Source organism: Zalophus californianus, chromosome 11, assembly GCF_009762305.2.
Source record: "Zalophus californianus isolate mZalCal1 chromosome 11, mZalCal1.pri.v2, whole genome shotgun sequence".
Classification (NCBI taxonomy): domain Eukaryota; kingdom Metazoa; phylum Chordata; class Mammalia; order Carnivora; family Otariidae; genus Zalophus; species Zalophus californianus.
This window is the reverse complement of record NC_045605.1, coordinates 5,099,483-5,124,702: the sequence shown is the minus strand read 5'-3', so window position 1 is coordinate 5,124,702 and position 25,220 is coordinate 5,099,483. Positions and strand designations below refer to the sequence as shown.

At 38.9% G+C, this 25,220-nt stretch overlaps 1 protein-coding gene across 4 annotated transcripts in view; it reads left to right on the top strand.

Moving 5' to 3' along the window:
• The window catches only part of CWF19L2 (CWF19 like cell cycle control factor 2), a 119,928-nt gene that overhangs the window by 86,097 nt on the left and 8,611 nt on the right, over positions 1 to 25,220 (top strand). For all 4 annotated transcript variants that reach the window (XM_035723044.1, XM_035723042.1, XM_035723043.1 and 1 more), the window contains exons 13-15: positions 11,153 to 11,365; positions 16,627 to 16,743; positions 23,697 to 23,852. In XM_035723044.1, coding sequence (XP_035578937.1) covers positions 11,153 to 11,365; positions 16,627 to 16,743; positions 23,697 to 23,852 — 486 coding nt within the window. The remainder of the gene's footprint in view (positions 1 to 11,152; positions 11,366 to 16,626; positions 16,744 to 23,696; positions 23,853 to 25,220) is intronic.

The window sequence follows — 25,220 nt, the reverse complement described above, 5'->3', positions numbered from 1 at the left end:
CTTAGGGCATGATAATTTGTGTCTATGTTTATTTTCTTCCTCCAAGAAAAAACACTTAGAAAGAGTGACTCATTCTTGCCCCACAAAAGCTTCAATCTCTAATAAGTTAGCTTTAATTCTCAGAATTAAGGAACAAAGACAAGAAGCCAGAAATCAAGATAAGGACTTAAGTCATCTGGGAGTAAATGATTTATTTTACTTCATCAGATTTTAATGTGGTTTAATGGAATTCCATTGGTTTTTCTAGTCTTGGTCTTTTTTTATTTTTTTTTCCCTAGGAGGCTTTGTTAGATAAATTATGATCCATTCTGCTTATCTGTTTAGCTGCTGACTTCTAGTGTTGCAGTGGTACATGATTTAACAGGAGAGCAGTTTTTAGAAATAGAGTTTGTCAGCTGAGTTGCTATAGTAGGATGTATTTCATTTGAGATTTTTCTTTCAACTGAAACAAACTGGATGAGTCCATCATCAGTAGGCAGTGCATCAAAAGAGTGTTGACTTTGTTGTGTATGTACATGACAGTTATATGAATAACTGAAACAGGGTACTTTTAGTCATTTCATAAAGTTAAGACTTCAAGATTAGTGTTCTTTTCAATAAACTAGGTGATAATAATATTGGTTCTTTGTGAACTATGAGGGTTTTAATTGTGAAAGAGGTAGCTAATGTGGTACTTCACATAGGACGAATGAATGTATATGGTGAAGACCAAAATCACATTCAGTTATGTTGTCTTCTTGTAAAAAAAATATTTTGTTTATTTGTGAGAGAGAGTGAGAGAGAGCACGAACAGGGGTAGGGGCAGAGGGAGAGGGAGAGAATCTCAAGCCGACTCCCCGCTGATCTGCAGTCCCAGGACCCTGAGATCATGACCTGAGCTGAAGTTGGATCCTTAACAGACTGAGCCACCCAGGTGCCCTTATGTTGTTTTTATTAATGCATCATTTGTTCTTTTTTTTGTCTTTACCAATTGGCTTTAGTTTCACTTTGAAAAATAATTCTTTGTTAGTCTTTTGTTTTTAAATGACCTTAATTTTGAAAATGTGTAGAATCGGGATCCTTATTTTCTTCTTGTAACAAATTATTGTGACTATTTTAGATTCCTAATAATGCAATGTATGAATGGTAATTGGTAGTAGAAAAAACAGGTTTCAGAAAGTTTCTTCTAGCTAGGATGTCATTTACCAGAGAATATGAGACAAGCATATGAATCCTTTTTTCTGTGATTTGTCATTGGTTTTAAAAGGCATTTTGTGTCTCTTCTCTTGATGCTAATCAGATGTTTATAGATTGTAGGCTAGCTTTTTTATTTTTACTCTAAATTTAACCATTTATTGATTACTTAGAGAAGGTGTCTCTGGAGTCCCACTTTTGTGTTATATATAATTCTAATGTACTTGGTTATCCAGTTTTAAACCAGGAGTATAATAAAAGCAGTGAATTAGAAGTGAGGAAACAGACTACCATTAGAAGAAATGCTTATAGCAATGAGAACTGACAGCTAGTTTAATATAGAGAGGAAAGAATGAGATGGAAAAATGGAGAGAAATAACTAAAAAATCATGAATGTCTTGGTTGATGTAGCTAGCCTAGAAGCAAGCAGCCCTCCAGAGGCCCATTCATGAATTATGATACATTATATTAACTGTCCCAACAATTGTCCTGTATTATCAGGAAAAGATTAAATTAAGTTCCACATATTATGTTTTGAAAGGCAGGAAAGTTTATAATACTCTTTGAGAAATTTCCTTTCAAAATGACTGCAATAAGAAATGTTTTTATACTTAAATGGAAAACCCTTAACTGATGGGAAGTTTAGCTGTTCAGAAAAACTTATTCTACCAGTTTATATTAATGGTTGTATTCTAAACCTCAGTCATAATGTGACATCGCTCACATTATTATCAACCATTAATCATTCTCTAATAAAATGCTGACTTCTTTATTTTCGTCCCTTGACAATTCATTCAAGAGGTTTCGCTTTGACTCTGATGGAAGGTGATAGGTGTTCCAAAGGAATGTTTAAAAGAGAAGAAGCTTTGGCATGCTCAAATACTTACATTCTGGTTTGGAAGAGTTGTTGGAGAGGGTAAGAAGAAGACTAATGATGAGGGAGGGGAGGAAGAAGCCGTGAGTGCCCATGGCTAAGCAGACTGCAGAACCTGCCTATCCGGAGTATATGAAATGGGGCTGGGATCCAGTGCATGGACGGCAGGGCTGGTTTATATGGAAGCACATGTACACTCCCAGTGTAGCAGGACGGAGGAAGTACTAGCCAGGCATTTGCTTGGAGGGTTTGTAGGTTTCATGGTAGGAAGATGAGCAAGTTCTTGTCTGATTTTTGAGGTCATCTGCTGAGAGTGAAGAGGAAAATTGATGGCGTGTCCAAGGCTTGATGGTGATCTTCTGAAATAGTCACAGTGGAAAATGGAGGTTTTAAAAATTTTGTTGACGAGCCAGTTCAGCTTATGAGTTCGTAGGGAAGCCAATTGCAAAATTTAATGACTCTTCTATAACATGGCAGCCAGAGGGTAAGACCAGAGAAGGAAGATGGTTGACTACATTCAGATTGGACTATCCTAAAATAATACTGTTGGATTTGGTCATTAGAGAAACTGGACTGGAGCAGAAAAGGAGTAGTTTTATTTTATTACATTAACTTTCAACCACCATACTATACAATTGACATTTGAAATGTCTGAATTTCATATACTGTTATATACTGTTTTTGCACAATGGTTAATACTAAAAAAATATTCTTGGAACATTCTTGAAGAAATGTATAAGCAGAGCCTCTGAACAAAAGCAGCTTGTTATTGCTATTTATAGAAGGTTAAATCTGTGTCAGTCACTTTTCAATCAGAGAAACAGAACTAATAAAAGGCACACAGACACAGGGAACAGGGATTGAACTTAGCAATTTTGGAATCTCGGTAAGCAGCCTTTTTAAGGCTGTGTGTTTGCGTCTTTAAGTCCAGAGGCAGGCTCTTGGGGAGGGAAAAGCAATGTGAAAGAGAGGGGGAGCAAGAAGAAGCTGGAACCGAGCTGGAGCTCTCAGGATGGACGGGAAACACTTGTCCGTTCCTGTTGTCTGTGACCTTGGTAGTGTGGCTGTCCTTTAGACCAGGCCAGGAGCTAAATCCCCACATCTGACCCAGAGCTCGGGGAGGCCGAGAGAGGATGGAGGGGTTGGGGGGGCAGTTGCAGACCCGGCTACTGTGCTGTGTAAAAGGAAAGTGGACAGTGTAGGCTCTAAAATGGCAAGACTTCATGTCTCCTGTAAGAATTTCTCCCTTCGCCCACCCTAACCAGAAATAGACAGAAAAGGGATGTCTGGTAAATGTCTGTCAGAGTAGTCGGATTGACAGTAACCACAACCCGGGTATTTTTACCTTGGCACGTCTCCTTAAGCCGTATTTAATCTCCAAATAAAGAAAATAACAAAGAAGTCATGCTTCTAACATGATACAGCTGTCCCACTTACAACCAAAAACATGCTATCCCTTTCCCCAGAGAGAATACAGCTACTTTTAACATTGATGGTAGATGGTAAAGAGATGAGAGAGGGAAAGAGAAGAAACAATTCTGGCTAATATTTAAATGTATATTCACATATGAATTCGTATCAAAGTAGTGAAGAGGTGTTGGAACTGTCATGAAACTGGTTATGTGGCTTTAGCTGGCATTTGTAACTGCTTTCCTTGCTGCCCACTCCATATTCCTTTTGCCCACAGCAGCACCCTAACTGCTGCTCATGGTTCCTTGCCTGATGGGGTGGACCCGAACCTTTGTTTACTAGTGGTCCTGCCTTAATTTGAGTTGTTGTCGTTTATCACTGACTTTAGTCCTAGGCCATGAGAATTATACTAAGAGGTGCTCTAAAAGGTCTCCTACATTCAAGTTGCACGTCCCCTTGCCTCTGTTAGGTAGCACCACCCGGTGTGCCCTAGTCAGAATCAGCCGCTCCAGCCAGCATAGGGACCCCCTTCTTTGCCTTTTGCTTTAGTTAAAGGACTAAGGAGCCAGAGCAGTCTGGCGGCCATCTCCATGTCAGGTGCAGTGAGTCATTGTGGTGTCCCTTGGAAGAAGGATTCCTCCCTTTGGGACTAAGACCTGTATACCAGTAGGGCCTAAAGTCACAGGGATGGGAAGCAGAAGTTTCGCTAGTGTATCAAACGCAATAATAATGAGATGGGTCACTGCTATTTTCCTCTAGCTTCCTAGACCTGTGAATCCTGCCAATGGGAGAGATAGTGTCACAGTTTGGATGTTGATTTAGAGCCCACGGTTCATCCTGGAGCACATTGCCCTGGCCCCAGTGGGTGGCATCCAGCATTTCTCATTAAGTCTAGAAAAGGCCAGCTTACTGTTCTGGTCAGCTAGCTGCCTCAGGATGATGGGGAACATGATAAATTAAATGGGGCTGGACCATTGCCTGGTGATCGTCATTGCATGATGAGTGCAGTGGGCCTGGACCTGTGAATTCAATGGGCATGGACCCATGGCCACGTTGTATTTGCTGTGAAATTGCTTCCTTGGTCAGAGGAATGTGTGTGATACCTTGATGACAGAAGTCCAGAGATGGTGGTTTTGGCAAAAGCATTGCATGCAAGGAAGGAAATCCATCCATATCCAGGGTAGGTGTCTATTCCAGTCAGAACGGGGTGCTTCTCCTTCCGTGACGGAAGCAGTCCATGTACCCAACCTGTCCCCAGAGAGCTGGCTGATCCTCGTAAGGAGTGCTGCCATATCGGGGGCTCAGTGTGGTCTCTGTTGTTGGCAGTTGGGTATTCAGCAGTGGCTATAGCCAGATCAGCTTTGATAAGTGGAAGATCGTGTGGCTGAGCCCCCACATAATTTCTGTCCCCACCTGACCACCCTGTTCCTAACCTCATTTGCACAAAGGTAGCAGAGCTAGTGCCATAAATGTTTTCACCAGCGCCACAAATGTCTTCGTGCTCTGTATCAGTTTGGAGAGATCCATCCACATATCTCTTCCCCAGACCTCCTAGCTGCTAATTCTCTGATTGGATTCTGTCCAAGGCTCTGACCATCCAACCAAAGCATTAGCCATCGTTCACGAATCAGTTTAGACCTGTAGCTCTGGCCACCTCTCCTTCCGGGCGAAACAAACAACAGATACACTGCTCAGAATTCTTACTGAGAGGATTTCCTTTCACTGCTGTCCTTCTGGGCCATCCCAGTGTGGAGCCCGGGTCCTGCAGCCGTGCACTTGTGGCTGGGGCCTGTGTACCGGGCAGAACCATATGTTTAAACATGTGAATGTATGGCCTACATTTAAATTTTTATAGTTTTTTTGTTTGTTTGTTTGAGATCTAGGATCTGACCAGGGTTTGTACATTGTATTTGGTTATTGTGTCTCCGGAGTGTTAGACTCCCCAAGACTACCCGCACTTCTGACACCTGCTGCAAGTTCAGGGATCCCCGAGGCCACCCTTGGGGAATTCACCAAAAGCTGTTACACTCACAGTTGAGGTTTATTACAGTGCAGGAATACAGATATAAAGTCGGCCAAGGGGAGAGGTGCATGGCGCTGAGTCTAGGAGGTTCCAAACATGAAGCTTCCATTTGTCCTCTCCCAGTGAGTGGTGGGCAGCACTCACTTCTCCCAGCAGTGGTGTGTGAAAGATACTCAGAGTACTGCCAACTAGGGAAGCTCACCCGAGCTCTAGCGTGCAGGGATTTTGTTGGGGTTTGGTCCTGTAGAAATGGTTTATTGCCTGTGAGGGTGACCTGAGGGGGAGCTGATGCTGTGTGGCCCAAGCCTGCACCCTAAATCACATCGTTAGCATAGACTCTGTGGTGTGACCCAGGGCCCCCAGGTCAACAGAGCCACTCTTAACAGGCAGGACATTCCGGGGGTTTCCAGATTTCCTTCTAAGGGCAGAAGGCAAGGGCCAGACCTTTCTTTGGGCAATGTTAATTTTTTATTTAACAGCTTTCTTGAGATATGATTTATGTGGCCTACAATTCACCCATTTAAAGTGTACAATTCAGTGATTTTTAGCATATTTACAGATATGTGTAACCATCATCATAGTCAATTTTAGAACATTCTTATCACCTCACGAAGGAACCCCATAGCCTTTAGCTGTCACCCACTAACCCTTTCAGCCCCCTTCCGTACCCACCCTGAACAGCCACAGATCTATTTTCTGTCTCTGCAGATTTCCCAGATCTGGACATTTCATGTATAGGATCGTGATTTTCTGTGACTGGCGTCTTGCACGTAGCATGATGTTTTTACGGTCCTTGTTGTAGCAGGTGTGAGCGCTTCCTTTCTGTTTCGCAGCCTCCTGATACTCTGTTGGACAGATTTTACACATGTTGTCCATCTGCTCATCAGTCGATGGGCATTTGGACTGTGTCCATCTTTTGGCTGTTATGAATAATAATGCTGCTATAAAGATTTATGTAAGGTTTTTGTTAGACATATGTTTTCATTTCTCTTAGGTATATACCTAGAAGTGGGATTATCGGGTCATACAGTTATCCATATGTTTAATTGTTTATTTATTAGTTTATATTTGTTTGAGGAACTACCAGACTATTTTCCAAAGAAACTGTACCATCTCACATTCCCATCAACAATGTATGAAGGTTCTGATTTCTTCCCATCCTTGTCAACACTTGGATTCCAGCCATCTTGTGAGCCTCAAGTGGTAACTTCATTGTAGTTTTGATTTGCATTTTCCTGTGCTGATTGGCCACTTGTGTACCTTCCTCGGGGAAACGTATGCTCAGAACCTTTGCCTAATTTTGGATCAGGTTGCTCGGTTTTTGTTTGTCTGTTTTTTTTGCTATTGTTGAGTTGTAGGAGTTCTTTATATATTTTGGATATACGATTTGCAAAGATTTCCTCCTATTCTGTGGGCTGCCTTTTCACTCTGTTGACAAGTGTCCCTTGGTGCAACAAAGTTTTTATAAGTTTGATGAAGTCCAGCTTGTCTATTTTTCTTTGTTGCGTGTGCTTTTGTTGTCATAACCAAGAAATCATTACCAAACTTAATGTTAGGAAGCTTTTCCTCTATGATTTTTTTTCCAAGAGTTTTAGAGTTTTAGTTCTTAAGTTTAGGTCTGTGACCTGTTTTGAGTTAATTTTTATATATGGTATAACTTAAGGGTCCAACTTTTTTTTTTGGCATGTGAATATCCAGTTTTCCCAACACCATTTGTTTAAGAGACTGTCATTTCCCCTTTCAATGGTCTTGGCACCCTTGTTGAGAATATTTTGAGCATATATGAGAGGGTTTATTTCTAGGCTCTCTTCTATTCCGTTGGTCTGTTACACCGTTTTGGTTGCTGTAGGTTTGCAGTAAGTTTTAAAATCAAGAAGTGTGAGACCTCTACCTTTGTTCATTTTCAGGATTATTTTGTCTCTTTGTAGTTCCTTGAGATCCATCCCATATGAATTTTAAGATGGATTTTTCTATTTCTGCAGAAAACATTATTGGGTTTTTGATAGGCTTTGTGTTGAATCTATAGGTCGCTTTTGGTGATCTTTGCTCCTTTCTTTGATGTTTTTTAATGTCATAACTATTTTATCACATTTTTCTGACTTGTTTGAAAAAGAGATTTTCAGAGTTTTAAAATATGATGTATGAACTCCAGCTTGTAGCATCCCATCAGCTTTCTTTAGGACTCCATCTAAATGATGACAGTCTTATTTTCATACCCCTCTTTTCTTTCTTCACCTCCTTTCCACCAGCAAATGTTTTGCTTTTCCACTTCGTAGACTCAATTCTCCACTTTCTGTTAACATTCTGTCCATTGAAAATTTTTTGTTATCAAGTATAGGAAGGTGGTGGCATGAAGGTCACAGAAGATGTGTACATGATTTATAAATTAAAAGCATTTTGGATCAAAGCCCAAATGGAAGATAATGGGGAAAATTCAAATAATTAAGAGGGCATAGGAGGAGGGAATTGTAGTTATGTTGAAAATTCAGTTTTATATTGTGTTGAAGAATTATGCAGATTTAAGAGACAAGACTGTACTCTATTTAATTCAAAACTATGAATAAATCAGAGAAGTTTGGCAACATCCATGGAGCATAGATTTAAAGAACAGAAGTACTGTCTTCCATATACAAAGGATTTGATTTGAATTGAATATATTCCCTGATCACTCATGAGCTGGTTTTTTTTTTTTTAAGATTTTATTTATTTATTTGAGAGAGAGAGAGAGAACGAGCAGGGGGAGCAGCAGAGGGAGAGGGAGAAGCAGATTCCCCGCTGAGCAGGGAGCCCGATGTGGGGCTCGATCCCAGGACCCCGGGATCATGACCTGAGCCGAAGGCAGACACTTAATTGACTGAGCCACCCAGGCGCCCCATGAGCTGGTTTTTAATAACAGTGCCTTTATAGCAATATATCATATGCGGCACAGGTACATGTGGAGGTATGTATTCTCCTACTAATACACTTCAGCAGAGAGGGACCTACTCGATGTCTGTGTTCTGATTAGTACCTTCACTCAGTTGGGTGTATTTATTCTAGGTGAAATTTAAGGTCTCTCCTCATTCTCTATGCTGCTTCATAGACTATATTTAAAGTATACCCTTTCTGTCTTTTAAAGATGGATTTCTTAAGTGAGAGAGGCTCACTGTATGTCATACACTCTTCATTTTTACAGTCAGATAACCTGTGTTGGATTCCTGCTTCTGTCTCTTACTAGCTGCGTGATTTTGATGAAGTTTTTAGTCTCTCTTAAGCCTCGTTTTTTAAATCTTACAAGTGAGGATGACAGTTCCTATGTTGTAGGGATGTTTGGATGAGAGAGTACTTAAGGTTTCTGTTAGTACCTAGCACATGGTTGGTCACTCTGAAAATAATTAGTGACTAGTTCTGATATTTTTCAAAATGTAATATGTTGTAGTTGAGATCAAGGTCTGAAGTTAAAATAATTGTAATATCAGGGCAGTTCATGTAAATGAACCTGCAAGAATAGAGAGATATATGCAAGGATTAATATGGAGAAAAAGTAGAAGATAAAAAATAAATTCTAGTATAGACAAGGAAGCTAATGTGCTCGGAGAGAATCCTTACGACTAATAATTCGTACCTAGCTTCTAGTTTTTACCTGGTTCTATCAATAATGACATTTTAGAAATCTTGTTTACATTCTATTTTATGTTCTATTTTTTTTTTTAACTTTCTTAAGGTGGTGTTGATACTATTGATTTGAGGCCTTTCTTGTTTTCTGATATAGGTGTTTGGTGCTATAATTGTCCCTCCCACTACTGCTTTAGCAACATCCCACAAATTCGCCTGTATTTTATTGCATTTCTAAATACTTTCTGATTTTATTTATTTATTTGATAGATACATGGGTTATTTGGAACTGGGCTGTTTAATTTCCAGATACTTGGCAATTTTCCATGTGTTTCTGCTGGGATTTCTAATTTAATTCCATTGTGCTCAGTGCACATACTTTATGTTAGCTGAATCCTTTTAAATTTATTAGGACTTGTGTTGACCATGACCATGAATGTCATCTCTTGGTAAATGTTCTCTCTGCACTTGAGAAGAATGTGTATTCTGTTGATGTTGGAGAGACTTTCTGTCACTGTCAGGTCAAATTGGTTCATAGTTTGTTCAGGTCTTCAATATGCCTATTGATTTTCTCCTTGTTCTATCAATTATTGAGAGAGGGGCATTTAAATCTCTGGCTACATTTGTGGATTTGTGTTTTTCTTCTGCAGTTCTATCAGGTTTTTGCTTCATATATTTTGAAACTCAGTAATTAGGTATATAAATTTCAATATTGTTATGTCCTCTTGATGGTGTAACCCTTTTATCATTGTGAAATGACCTTTTATCTCCTTCAATATTCTTTGCTTTGAATTCTACTTTCTCTGACATAAATTCAGCCATTCTAGCTCTTTTCAAATCTTTCTACATGTCTGATAAAATCCAAGCATCTTGCTATTGCTTTGTATTTGATGATAAAAAAGACAGAGAGTTCTCTTTTGGCACTTAGTAGACTAAATAGTACTCAGAACTTAGTCTAATGGAAGAAAAACCCAGTTAATGAGAAGTTACGATAAAGTGTGGTCATCTTGAAACTGATGGGAGTACAGTACCAGCGGATCTTGGAAGATCCAGGAAAGTTCTTTTTTGGAGGCAACAACTAAATCGAAGCCTTAGATTGAAAAAGGAGTGGGAGTAGAATGGCACAGTTGAGGGCAGAATTGGTCAGAGAGCAGTGTATTGTGAAGCCTGAAGGTAGCAGTGTTTTGGGGACTGAAAACAGGATGATGACCAGCGCCTCAAGTTAAGGATATAATCAGATATGACCAGAACGGTCATCAGTGCCAGATTATGAAGATTGTAATAGTAATGGTGGCTCACTTTTGTGAGTCCTTCCTGTGTGCCAGGCAAGTGTTGTGAGGATTAAGCAAGATAACCTTTTAGGTAAATAGTATTGTTAGAACCATTGTGAAATGAGGAAGTGAAGTGTGCAGGGAGCACAGAGAGTTTAAATAACTTGCCCAAGGCTAAGACAGACAGGAGCTAGAACTTCACCACAGTTACTCTGACTCTATAGAGAGTCCTGGCTTTTAACCATTATGCTTGTCTGTGTCTATGATTTTGAAGACAAAACAGAGCCTGAACTTGATCCTGTTCACAATGTGGAGTTCTCTGAGGACATAAATAAAATAAGTAAATAAAATTTGTGTTTTAAAAGCATCACCCTGGCTATAGTTGATGTTTGGGGAGGTGCAGAGAAGCTGCCCAGAGATAGAGTTGAAAAATGTTTATGTTCTCTATGAAGCATATGCTGATTTTAAAATGAAAGTAGTGCTTAACTTCTCTGTAGTTCAATTTCCTTATCTAGTAAATGGAAACGATAATGGTCTCATTCTCGCGGGGGGAGTATAAAACAATCACATTGCATAAAATTGTACTGGGCAGATACACGATAAACTCGAGCTGGGATGATGATGATGTTGTTGATGAGGATTGATTGACCTTGAAAATCAAGCTTAAGTTTTTAATCATGTTTTTCTTCTTTTTTTTTTTAATTTAGAAGTTTTACTGTAGAACTTACAGATAGGACTTCAGTAGCTACAGTACAATAAAATGTTAACCACTGCCTTCTCCCCACTACTGTCATTTTGGTTTTTCAGTTTATGGGAAAAACAGATGGAGACTATTACACTCTCGATGACCTGTTTGTCTCCAAAGCAGCTGAGAGAGAACCTTCTGGTGAAGAGGAAGAGAACCAGAGGAGGAAAGCAATTGCTGAGCACCAGAGTCTGGCTGCACAAATGGAAAGATGTCTGTATTGTTTGGACAGCTCTCAGTTTCCCAAGCACCTCATTGTTGCCATAGGTGTTAAGGTAAGAAATAGAACATTTATTGTCCTGAGGAACTGATGTAGTGCTTTGTGCAGATTTGCCTCTTTCTTGAGACGCTTAGAGGATTCCAGTTTGTCTTCTTCTCTTATTCTGTGTTTCAAATATTTTTCTTTTCTAACTTCCCATGATTCTTAGAATCTTTTTTAGAGCGAGTGTAAATATTTAGGTGACATGAAGCTCACATTTTGTGTGATTCTGCCCATTAGAGAAGCAAAATTGGGAAGTGCTTGAGGCTCTGAACTCTGGAGCCGGCCCACCTGGACTCAGCTTCTGGCTCTGCCCCTTACCAGCTGTGTGACCTTATTCTCGTGGTCGGCACTTGATACTTAGTATTAAAATCACTTCAGAAATACTCAGGCTAAAGTGGTTTCTGCTCCTTCCCTTACTTTCTCATAGAACCTATTTGTTTCTTCATAGAATATCTCATAATTCAAAAAATTTTACTGTATTTTACTCACTTATTGAGTCCCTCTCCTAATAGTATGTAAGTTCTATGAAGAACAAAAAGTAAGTCTTAGTCATCATTGTACACTAAGCATGTATCCCGTTGTTTACCAAACATATATCCCATTGTATGTCAAGAATATGTGTTTGTAGTCACTTACTTCAAGAAATATTTGGCAACTTACACTTAAATATAAGTAAATAATTATTGTGTACCTGATACATACCCTTATGAGTAACTGGGGAAAAGTAGACTCAGATGTACTTTTGGAGCTTGTGTTGTAGTAAATTGGGCAGAAAATAAAGTAGTAATTGTCCTAACTGAAGAAGAGTGTTGTCCTAAAGCAAATGAAGCATGGAAATGGGATAAAATGATGGGACTTTTTGAGACAGTGGTTAGAAGGCCCCTTTTAGGAGGTATTTTAGTAAAGCTACGAAAGAGAGAAGGCGCAGGCGACATGAAGATAGGAATGGCCCCTGTTTGGGGGGGGCCTCTGGGAGTGAGGAGCCCTGAGGGGAGCACGTGCTGGGCGTGCATGGAGCGGGGAGGCCAGGGCAGCTAGAGTGCAGCGGGAGGGGAAGTTGAATGAATGAGTGCTAGTTCAGGAACTGAGAGTTTGGGCACCACACATATGCATGTTTATTGATTAGTTTGTTTCTCACATACACGTGACATACACCTTATGTATCCAATGAACTGGCGTTGGTGTTTCCATTCCAACTCTAGTCTTTAATATTTGTAGGTTGCTAAGACTGTCGACTTACCAGTTTATATTTTGGTTTCTTTATTTCCTTACCCTTCTTCTGCTTCTTTCTTTCCTTCCAAACTTTACCAAAAAGGTAAATGTAAAACTCCCATTTAAAATTTATTCAATTAAAAAAACTCCCACCATAACCAGTAACTTGTATTGATTTGTCTGAATTATTTCCCAGACCTTTACATAAACAGTAAAATTTTTGTAATTACAACATTATACATTTTTCATTCTTCTTCAGTCTGACCCCCATCTTTAAAAAGTGTAGGAACAGATCAAACATAAAGCGACATTTAAATGTTTCCTACTGTACCTGAGGAGAAGTTTGGAGTTTTTCCAGTGGGTCCTTCATGTCCCTGGTGCTGGGGACGGGCTGTATCCAGGGAGGCACACAGGAGCTGAGTGCACGGACCTGCTGTTGGCTTCCTGCTGGGTAGGCTGCATCCCAATGTAGGCATTTCTCAGTCCACTTGTGAAAGCAGACGGCTGGCCAGTGAACAGACGTTTTCTGTTTCTTACAACCTGTCTTTCCCCGTTTTCCTTGGTGGTCCTCTTTTGCAGTGGGGTAACCCACGCTTTCCAAGCAGTCTTGTCTAATGGTATTAAATCCTTCTCTTTGCCTATAACTTCCCAAGAGTTGGCTGATCTGTTTGTTCCCTTGTGGACTTGTCTTTGCACTTTGGTTTCATTTAAAAAACCACTTGAGCCTCTCCTTTCCCCACCTATGCTTTATTGTGCTATCTTTGCTCTAGAAACTACCATCGACATTCAGCTTTTTGTCTTGGAATATTTTAATGTAGAAATATTGATTAGAAGGAATTTTTTCTGTGTCCTACAATATCTGACGAATGGGTCATTTAATACATGTGAATAAACAATAACGAATTATTCCTTTTAGTTATTACCTAAGTTAATCATATATGATTTTGAGTTTCTAAGGAATTACTTTGCCATTTAGTTGAAACAATAAATAGTATTTCAAAGCAATTCAGTAATTCTCCATCACCCTGAATTTCTGATATTTAAAATTGATGTCTTCAATGCAGATATATTAATGAAGCTATATTAGTACTCATTAGAGTCACAGAGTTAGAAATAACTTTTGATCATCAGCTGTCCCTCCCTTCTCCTTTTTTAAAAATAAAAATCTTCTTCCACCTTGTCTTAACACTGTGCTTTACTTTTTTTTTAATTTAATTTAATTTTATTATGTTATGTTAGTCACTATACAGTATATCATTAGTTTTTTTTTTTTGGTGGTGGTAATTTTTTTTTCTTATTATGTTATGTTAATCACCATACATTACATCATTAGTTCTTGATGAAGTGTTCCATGATTCATTATTTGTGCATAACACCCAGTGCTCCATGCAGTACGTGCCCTCTTTAATACCCATCACCAGGCTAACCCATCCCCCCACCCACCTCCCCTCTAGAACCCTCAGTTTGTTTTTCAGAGTCCATCGTCTCTCATGGTTCGTCTCCCCCTCCGACTTACTCCCCTTCATTCTTCCCCTCCTGCTGTCTTCTTCTTTTTTTTTTTTTTAACATATAATGTAATATTTGTTTCAGAGGTACAGATCTGTGATTCAACAGTCCTACGCAATTCACAGTGCTCACCATAGCACATACCCTCCCCAGTGTCTATCACCCATCCACCCCATCCCTCCCACCCCCCACCACTTCAGCAACCCTCAGTTTGTTTCCTGAGATTAAGAATTCCTCATATCAGTGAGGTCATATGATACATGTCTTTCTCTGATTGACTTATTTTGCTCAGCATAACACCCTCCAGTTCCATCCACGTCGTTGCAAATGGCAAGATCTCATTCCTTTTGATGGTTGCATAATATTCCATTGTGTGTGTGTATGTGTGTGTGTGTGTGTGTATATATATACACATACCACATCTTCTTTATCCATTCATCTGTTGATGGACATCTTGGCTCTTTCCACAGTTTGGCTCTTTGTGGACATTGCTGCTATAAACATCGGGGTGCACGTACCCGTTCGGATCCCTACATTTGTATCTTTGGGGAAAATACCCAGTAGTACAATTGCTGGATCATATGGTAGCTCTATTTTCAATTTTTTGAAAAACCTCCATACTGTTTTCCAGAGTGGCTGCACCAGCTTGCATTCCCACCAACAGTGTAGGAGGGTTCCCCTTTCTCCTCATCCCTGCCAACATCTGTCATTTCCTGAGTACATCATTAGTTTTTGATGTAGTGTTCCATGACTCATTGTTTTTGTATGACACCCAGTGCTCCATGCAGTACGTGCCCTCCTTAATACCCATCACTGGGCTAAGCCATCCCCCCACTTCTCTCCCCCCTAAACCCCTCAGTTTGTTTCTTGGAGTCCATAGTCTCTCATGGTTCGTTTCTCCCTCTGATTACCCCCCCATTTTTCCCTTCCTTCTCCTAATGTCCTCCATGCTATTCCTTATGTTACATAAATAAGTGAAACCATATGATAATTGACTTTCTCTGCTTGACTTATCTCACTTAGCATCATCTCCTCCAGTCCCATCCATGTTGATGTAAAAGTTGGGTATTCATCCTTTCTGACGGCTGAGTAATATTCCATTGTATATATGGACCACATCTTCTTTATCCATTCATCCGTTAAAGGGCATCTCGGCTCTTTCCACAGTTTGGCTATTGCAGACATTGCTGCTATGAACATTGGGGTACATATCGCCCTTCTTTTCACTACATCTGTGTCTTTGGGGTAAAGACCCAGTGGTGCAATTGCTGAGTCATAGGGTAGCTCTATTTTTTAATTTTTTGAGGCACCGCCACACTGTTTTCCAAAGTGGCTGTACCAACTTGCATTCCCACCAACAGTGTAAGAGGGTTCCCTTTTCACCACAACCTCTCCAACATTTGTTGTTTCTTGCCTTGTCAATTTTTGCCATTCTAACTGGTGTAAGGTGGTATCTCAGTGTGGTTTTGATTTGAATTTCCCTGATGGCTAATGATGATGAACATTTTTTCATGTGTCTGTTAGCCATTTGTATGTTTCTTCGGAGAAGTGTCTGTTCATGTCTTCTGCCCATTTTTTGATTTGATTATTTGTTTTTTGGGTGTAAGCTTTTTTTTTAGAATAGTTTTAGACTTACAGAAAAATTAAAAAGACAGTACAGAGTTCCATATACACCATGTCCAGTTTCTTCTGTTATTAACATCTGACAGTAGTAAGCAATTTACAAGTTGTAAATTTGGTACAATTAATGAATCAGTACTGATGTTTTTAACTTTGAATGTGGTTATGATTTTACTATGAATTTAGGTAAATTTCCATATCTACTCCTACTTCGTCCTCTCTCAGCAAAGCTTTAAAATTTTGGATTATTTTGTTATATTGTCTGCCATACAAAATATTTCTAGGCAAAGCCTAACAAAAAAAATAATAGAAAATAATACCAAGGCCCTTTGCAGAATATTATTTATGTTCCTCATGAACACTGCTCACTACATACATACTAATTGACCTTTTTTAAAAAGACTGTGAAAAAAATAGCACCAATTTGAAGGTAATACATGTATTTAAATAGAACTTAACCAAAGCAGTAAAGCCCTACAGAGCACATTTCCTTTCTCTCTCAGTTGGGTTAATTCTCTGCTCGGCCAATGAGAGAAGGACTCTCTGATAAATAGGTACCTGCTAGGCTTCTCTGTCATTACCAACTCATGTATTTTTTCATTCTTGCCAAAAATTGTGTTGTTTCAAGAAGCAAAAAGCTTTCTCAGAATAAGGAAAAAGTGTCATTCATTTTGCCCTTGGGTAAGCTCAATCTCAGATATACGTATAACAGTTAAAATTGAGACTTGTGCTGTAAATTTGCAGTTTATTAAAATCTACCTTCATGGCCTTTAAGAGTTTTAGAAAAATGTCAAATATCTTTAAAAACATTAAAATAAAGTATATTGCTTGTAAACAAGTAAACCTTATTAAACGTTAGCCATGTTTCCCATGGCTCATTTGTCACAGTGGAGAGTAAATACGATAACATTTCACTTTGCAATTTTTTCCCCATAGGTTTATTTGTGTTTACCCAACTTCCGATCTCTCACCGAGGGGCACTGCCTAATAGTCCCTTTGCAGCATCACAGAGCGGCTACCTTACTGGATGAAGATGTCTGGGAGGAAATTCAGGTCAGCGTGCTCATGCTCATTCTTGTAATGCTCATGAGCAATCTTACAGATTATTGTTACAAATTCCAGTGGGTTTTTATACCTTTGTCCAGTGATCTTACTTTCTGAACTTACACATTTGTTCACATTTCCCTCGTTGTGTATACCTGTGAATCATGGTGTTTTCACCACTCACTACCTTTTAATTTTATTTCCCTGATGTACTCCATGTTTTGAAAGCTTTTCTAGAAATTTTTTTTTATTGAGATTAATTGATGTATAACATTAGTTTCAGGTGTACAACTGAAAGTTTTTGTGTACTAAATAAACTATGACAAAGTAATAATTATTTTTACTTAAAAATATCAATGTAAGATTTCTAATCCATGCTTTTGTGAAACATGAGATGATGATTCTTAACACAGGAAGCTAATAGATTATAGCCAAAAGGAAAGATATTTTCAGATAATAAAAATAAATTTTGGAAGTTAGAGGTTCATATCCAGCAGTTGCCATATTTTCCTGTGATGGAATTGGCCTCTGTTGTTGTGATTTTGCCTTTATTTCTACACTATTCCCTTTATAACCTGGCTCAGCTTTTGAATTCTGTGTGTGAGTGTGTGTGTGTGTGGCTGATTCTGTAAGAAACTGAAAGGCACAACATGGGTGAAATTGCTCCTGAATTATCTCAAGACCTCATAATGACCAAAAAAGAAAAGAAAGAAAGCTCTTGTTTTTCTAATACTTGACAATTGAATAGGGGTTACAGGGACCCCTAGTTAGAAAATGTGAAAATTATAAGGCTTCAGAAGAGACTGTGTACTTAGTCTTGTATCATGCTGACAAAGATGCTGAAAGAGGAGATATTTTGACTGTATATTATGAAATTCACTCTCTTACTCCTTGTAATCTTTAAGTTTATGCTGTGAAAGGTAAAGGGTACACTGTTTTAATGCATCTGTGGCTGAGTAGGGGCAAGAATGTGGACAAAAATATTTGATGTGAAAAAAATTTTTTTCTAGTAGTGGATGTCAGTGCAGTAAATTATTTATTTATTTATTTATTTTTAAGATTTTATTTATTTGACAGAGAGAGACACAGTGAGAGAGGGAACACAAGCAGGGGGAGTGGGAGAGGGAGAAGCAGGCTTCCCACTGAGCAGGGAGCCCAATGTGGGGCTCGATCCCAGGACCCCGGGACCATGACCTGAGCCGAAGGTAGACGCTTAACGACTGAGCCACCCAGGCGCCCCACAGTAAATAATTTAAAGTGGAAAGTATGCAAATTTGGTTTTCAGAATTATTTTGAGGCTTTTTTGGAATGTCTTTAAAAAATCTATACAAAGAAAACTGATTTAACTTAGAGCAAAATACAGTGCCAAAAAGATTTTAAGTAAGACAGGAACCTAGTCTCTGTGTTTTATATTTCTGTAAGAAATTAAGCTACTTGATGGAAAACATTGAGGTGGATAAAGAAGAAATTCAGTTTAGTAGATATTGAGTACATGAATATAAGATAATCCAGGTGTTATGAGAAATTCAGAGATAAAATCATTGTTTCTGCCCAAAGGTATGGTATATTCTCATATAGGTTACATTATAATTTAGTGGATTTTATGAGCCATTTACATTATGGAAAATTGAATGAGGGATAAAAGCCAAGTTATTTAATACAAATAATAGCATTATGGCTCTTTTCTTATGATAAAAGAAGAAATTCTTACAAGTTATAAATTAGTATAAGATGGTGAACAAATCAAGTATCTGATTCTAGCTTATTTAAGGAAATATAGCTTTGGGGATTTTTGTTCTTATTTTTAAATAGGTACAAAAATTCAAATTGGGGCACCTGGCTGGCTCAGTCAGTGGAGTGTATGACTCTTGATCTTGGGGTTTTGAGTTCAAGCCCCACATTGGGTGTAGAGATTACTTCAAAATATCTTTAAAAAAATTTTCAAATTAATTATACCTGTTAAATATCCTTATGATTATTCGCCCCTTCTAGAGAATATATAACAAAAATTATTTGACTTAGGAAAAAATACTGTTTACAAATGAAGGAGCCACTTCTTTTAAGTGATTTTTATCTCCATCCTCTAGTAACATTTAAATTTAATTTTAGATCTTATTTAATAGAAAATGCAAAGAGAAGTTTCAGCACAGTATGTGGGAATAATCACAGATTTTGACTGAATAAGAGCCAAATTTTTAGTTTCATTGAATATATATAGCGAAACTTAGGTCCCCTTTAAAGTTATTGTTATCAGTTTGACAGGTATGTTTGAGCTTATGTTATAGTCAGACACCGTAGGTCCATTTTTTAAGTATCCCAGATGAGCGGTGTGGTGGTGAGGTCATTATGTACAGTGAGCTTCACTGCTGAGTGGTGTGATGAGGCCGTTTCACTGGGAAACCTCCAGAATTGGACTGTTAGGTCTCTTTCATGGAGCGATCAGACTCTTCGGAGACCACTCTGTCTCTTACCAAGTGCATCTAAGACAGCTTGCTAGTGTCCTGGCAGCTGAGTTGGGGAAGAAGGCTGGGGTGGTAGAATTTGAACCCTAAGTATCTCCTGTAATGCCCCTGTTTTCAGACTGTAGACTCTCAGCTGTGTCTGGTTTTCCCAGCCCAGCAGCCTTATTGTGTACCTTCTCCAAAGAAGAATCATGTAGTGTTCTGCCCGTGTCCAGGAGGGTATCGGCGTGTTAATTGCTTTTTTTCAAAGACTTTCATTCATGCCATTTGCCTTTTTGCTACACCTTCACTCTCCTTCTGTAACAACTTGGTGCTGCCAATTCATGAGCCTTCTGAGGATTCTGCAGTGCAGCGTGGCTTCCTTCTTACACTCTCCCTGCTAACCAACCCCCACACCACACACCACCCAGGTGTGAACCAGCTTTCCAGTGTTTAAGTCAGATATTATGGGGTGATCTGATTTTCGGTGAATCTTCTCTCATTCTTTCTGTTCTCTTAAGTTTGGACTGTTTTAAAAATTACTTTAATTACTCTAATTACTGTTTTAAAAATTACTTTAGTAATTGTAAAAATTATTTTTGAGTGGTTGCTCCATGAAGGGTATAGAGTTAAATATATATGTTGTATTCTATCTCATAATATTTATCTTGGGATAACTTTATCTTTAGACATGTTCTATTTAGAAAACTTGAATAAATTATAGTATTTATATTACATGATCAATCCTAAATAGCTTTGCTAGTTTCAAGTAAAATACTTTAATTTTCATTTCCAAAATTTTGTACTTAACATTTTACCTGAATTGTTGTAATGTGACTTTATACAAATTAAGAATTGCAACACTTGGGGCACCTGGGTGGCTCAGTGGGTTAAGCGTCTGCCTTCAGCTCAGGTCATGATCCCAGGGTCCTGGGATTGAGCCCCGCATTGGGCTCCCTGCTCAGTGGGGAGCCTGCTTCTCTCTCCCTCTGACTTTCCCCCCTGCTTTTATTCTCGCTCTTTCTCTCTCAAATAAATAAAATCTAAAAAAAAGAATTGCAACACTCTGTAGTATAGCTTCCTTAGATATATTGTAAGATATTTTAGTCCAGATGTGTTTAACTAAATGAGGAATGGCACTTGGGTGAATAGTCATCGTTTAGAAATGTGGAAAATAGTGATTACCCAATGGATGAAGTTTTTTCTACTAGAAATATGGGAATTTTATGTCATCCCCATAACGTGGGGTATCTCTATCTCTCTGAAGCATAAAATAGTTTTTGTATCTTATAATAATGAACTAAAAGACTTTCTTCGATGTTTGGTTGTCATATAACTTAAAGAATTAATATTATTTCAATATGTATAGTGTATGTGTTATATTGAGCTTTGGGAAAATTCTGCGTTAGTGGAGTGGATAACCTTAAATTATGTCATTAAACTCATATTTTTAAGTTAAAGGCTTTTATATGCAGAGGGGAGAAGTACTTCAATGTGTGTGTGTCCTCCTCAAAACTATTTGTATCATGTTTATATATAATATTGAGCAATTCCTGTATCACTGCTAATATAGGTCTTCTGAGTTTTCATTTTTAATTCATGACCTCTGGAGTCTGTCTTCTTCACTGTTGTCCAGAGAACATCTAGAATGAGCATCCAAACAGTTAAAGCAGGAAAGGGCTGTGAGCAAACATGAAGTGTCAGGTCTGTGAGATATGTTCGGATTAGCTAAATTTACATTGTTGTTGCTGGTACTGCTTTTTATCCACTTTCTACCTTCTGGATTCAGAAAAGCTTAGTTTTCAAATATATAGTTCTATCCTAGTAGTAATTTTCCTTTTCCTTTTCCTTTTTTTTTTTTTTTAAATTTTGTTTATTTGAGAGAGAGAGAGCAAGCACGCATGATTGGGGGGAGGGGCAGAGGGAGAAGCCGACTTCCCCCAGAGCAGGGAGCCCGATGACGGGCTTGAGACCATGACCTGAGCTGAAGGCAGACGCTGAACTGACTGAGCCACCCAGGCGCCCCAGAAGTTAATTTCTTATGTCATATTGTAGTGTGGGTTTGGCAGTTCTCCAGGGCAGATTGTCTCTAGACATAAAATCAGGTATCCAGGCTCCTTCCATGACAAGGCTCTCCTGTGGTGGAGGTCTTCTCTTTCAGCCCCTTGGATGAAAGAAACTGAATACAAACAGACACACTACCCCTTAACTGTTTACTTGTCACACAAGTGGTACTGTCATTTCTATATGCATTCCATTGCCCAGAATTAAGTATGTCCCCACCTAAGTCCCTGAGAGGCTGGAAAATTTAGTCTTCTTTTTGCTCAGCAAGAGGAAAGTGAAACAGTTTAATGGAAACAGCTTTTTTGGGGAGGGGGTTTTTTATCTGCAGAAATCAGATTAGGGCCTTGGCAACTGCAAAATTTGATCAGTTTTACCAGGTAGATATCTATGCCTGCCAGTAGTTTATATTTTATTATTATTTTTAAAGGTTTTCTTTATTTATTTGACCAAGAGAGACAGTGAGAGGGGGCACACAAACAGGGGGAGTGGGAGAGGGAGAAGCAGGCTTCCCACTGAGCAGGGTGCCCAGTGCGGGGCTCGATCCCAGGACCCTGGGATCATGACCTGAGCCAAAGGCAGATGCCAAATGACTGAGCCACCCAGGCGCCTCTCTATCTTATTATTTTTTATCATAACTTAAGCTCAGTTGTGTGTGCACTATCTCCATTAATTTGATTTTATATAGTACCAAAGTCAGAGAATTTTTAAAAGGGGAAACAATCATCTTTAATCATCTATAATGATTTATCTTACAGTCACCTTGTAATGAGATTATAGGTGGAAAGTCTGCAGCCCCGCAGGCTATTAGCCAAGACTTAGAGTTTAACAACAAATGGAGTATCTAAAGAGACTGTGTTGAATTTCTCTGTAGCTGTGGTCAGAAATGAAAAGCAAATCCTGTATCCATTGCTTACTAGGTATCTTTCTAGTTGACGTCAAGTTACAATTACGTGATTTCTTGTTTTTTTCTACTTGTCTTATTTTATAAAATGAATACAAAACAGAAAAGCGATGAGTGATCAGTAATAAGTGATTATCAGAGACCTGGTGGAATCCCAGAACTGCCATCCCCTATGCAGCCATAAACTGTAGCCTCTCCCAGTTCCTGGTGTCAGTGGAGGCTGAGTGGGGAGCCTGCACACCCATCTCCCCGTGGCCGTCCCTGGGCAGTGTCTGAATGACAACCTGGTCGAATCTCCTGGGGTGTCATGCTGAGTGAAGAGCAGCAACCTCAAAAGATGATGTGATTGCATTTATATAATGTTCTGGAAATGCTAGGGTTACAGAAAGGGAGAGCACACTGGAGGGTGCTGCTGTGGAGGGAGTGAGCATGGCTGTGAGCAGGCGGCGGGAGGGATCCTCACGGGGCTCCCGTTGCTGCGTATCTCAACTGTATCCATGTCAGTATCCTGGTCATGCTATTGGACTGTGATTTTGTAACACTTTACCATTGGGGGAAACTGGGTTAAAGGTATGTGGGACCTCTATTTTCTTCATGTGATCTACAATCATAATTTAAAAATTTAATTAAAATATTTAGAAGTTATAAATCAGCTGACAAGTCTAAGTAAAAAATGCTTCTTCCTCCTGCTTAGACAAATATCCTAGCACTTTACAAACATATGACACTCTACAAGGCCATGTTTGAATTTAGGATTCTTAGACACCTTGGTGGTGGTGGGGAGTTGGCTTCTGGCTCCCAGTCGTCAGCCTGGTCCTGTCTTGCAACCCCTGGCTTCATCCTGCTCTACACGGGCTGTCCCGTGAGTATATGTGGATATTCTGGACTGCATGTCTGAGCTCCACAAACAACTGTCCCTTAGGCTTAGGCATGTGAAATAAATCAGGAAATAAACAAGTAGAAGATAGTAAGAAGTAGGGGTTGTATAATGTTGAGTTCTTTGGGAAAAGGAAACACTCTTACTTTTCAGCTTTAGCATGTTTGACTTTCATACACTTGATAGGACACGATTCTCCGTGAAAATAGAGGACCGCTTGAATATGCAAGGTGACCAGTGAAGGGTCAGCAGACATACATGGGAACCAGCAGATGAAGATGCTGTGAGTGCAGGCAGGCAAATTGGCAGGAAATTCCGCGCCTACCTTCTAGGAGGACCTTTTTTGGCTTGTGGCTGTTTTCCTCTGATTTTACTGTCAGTTCTGCATATTTTACTACTTGAGTTTGATTTTTCTCTTTTCCTTTTCTTATTTTAGTTTATTGGAACCATTTCCAATATATACATAAAACTGTGCAGAGTAGTTCCAATTTAAAAAAATGTTGCTTAAATATGTGAAATTATGTAGTAGATTTAGAAAGTTAAGTAAGCTAACAGTATAGAATTTAAACATTGTTTACTACTTATTTATTTTAAAGGGATTGAGTTTACCTTTTATTGTTTTCATGTTTTGTATTTTTTTCTAAGTGCTTTATTTACCCAGCCATGTTCCTTTCTTCAGATGTTCCGAAAATCATTGGTAAAGATGTTTGAAGATAAAGGACTGGACTGCATCTTTTTAGAAACACACATGGGCATGAAGAAGCATTGTCATATGGTTTATGAGTGCATCCCTCTCCCAAAGGAAGTGGGTGAGATGGCTCCCATCTATTTTAAGGTATTTGGGAATAGTCTTTGCATGCATACTTTTTTACTACCTTGCTGTTTTATGAATACGGTTATCTTTTTTCTTGTATTTTTTTTTCTGCCTATATACTTAGATCAAACTTTATCTAAAGAAATGAAGTAAAGCACAAAAAAGATTCTGCTGTATTACAAATTTCTGTAGAGAGAAATTTGGGATTTTGACCTTTAAAAAGCATGCTTATTTATAAGTATGAATAAACTGTCAAATGGTCATTTATAATTTCTATTTTAACTTCTCATTTCTCAAATGAAATTCAGGGTTTTACCTTGAAGTACTTTCAAGTCGAAATTATAGTCCTAATTCTAAAAAACCTGCTGAAATTCACAAGACCCAGTGATAGTTATATACGGACAGTACAGGTTACAGTTGCTGAGATAAGTAACTGCTCTTTTAGTATTTAATACCTCATCATGCTATTTGTACGAAGAAACCAGTGTCTAACCTTGACATACATTTATGGACGTATAATTACCAGAGTTTTTAATCAGTTAAGTGTCATTGTAACATTCAGGCAGCTTTTACTGAATAGGGTCGTTTGATACTGAGCTGAATGCAGTATACAGTGTACTCATAGACTAAGGTAAATGCTTACATGTCAAACCACGTATGAATTAGTAACATGTGCAGTGAACAAAGGAGGTCATGTTTGGGAAGTGGTATAGGACTTTCCAATGCAACATTTAAACAATATAGGATGGTCAAGTTCATGAATGTGGATAATGAGGTGGTGAAAATCTACTTTCTCTGTAGAGATTTTTCTTTTAAGATTTATTTATTTATTTGAGAGAGGGAGAGTGTGACCATGCATGAGAGGGGAAGGGACACCGGGAGAGGGAGAAAGAATTGTCAAACAGACTCCCTCCTGAGCACGGAGCCTGGCATGGGGCTTGATCCCAGGACCTGAGCTGCGATCAAGAGTCAGACACTTAACTGACTGAGCCACCCAGGTTCCCCTCTCTAGAGATTTTTCAAAACAACTATTTGATTTTAAGGGTTATACTATTAAAGTAGGAGAGTGAACCAGAGAATCCCCAAACCCATGCTAGTTCCCTGTTAAACAGAATCAGGTTGGAAAGAGGTTATTATACTTTTCTTCAATTTTTTTTTTTTTTTTGGTACTTCCTCAGTAGAGTCTTAGGTGATTGTGACTGTCAGCACTGAGGCAGTAGGGTAGAACGGGCGCAGCCGCTGTCCCCCATGTTGGGTGACAGAGCTGTCATCATTCGGTAGGGTGCCGTCTCACTTCTACACTGAACCTCTTACATGATCAGTAAAAATACATTTATTGGCATCAGTTTTATATTGAATGTGCTACCTTATAGTGTCAACACAAGCAAC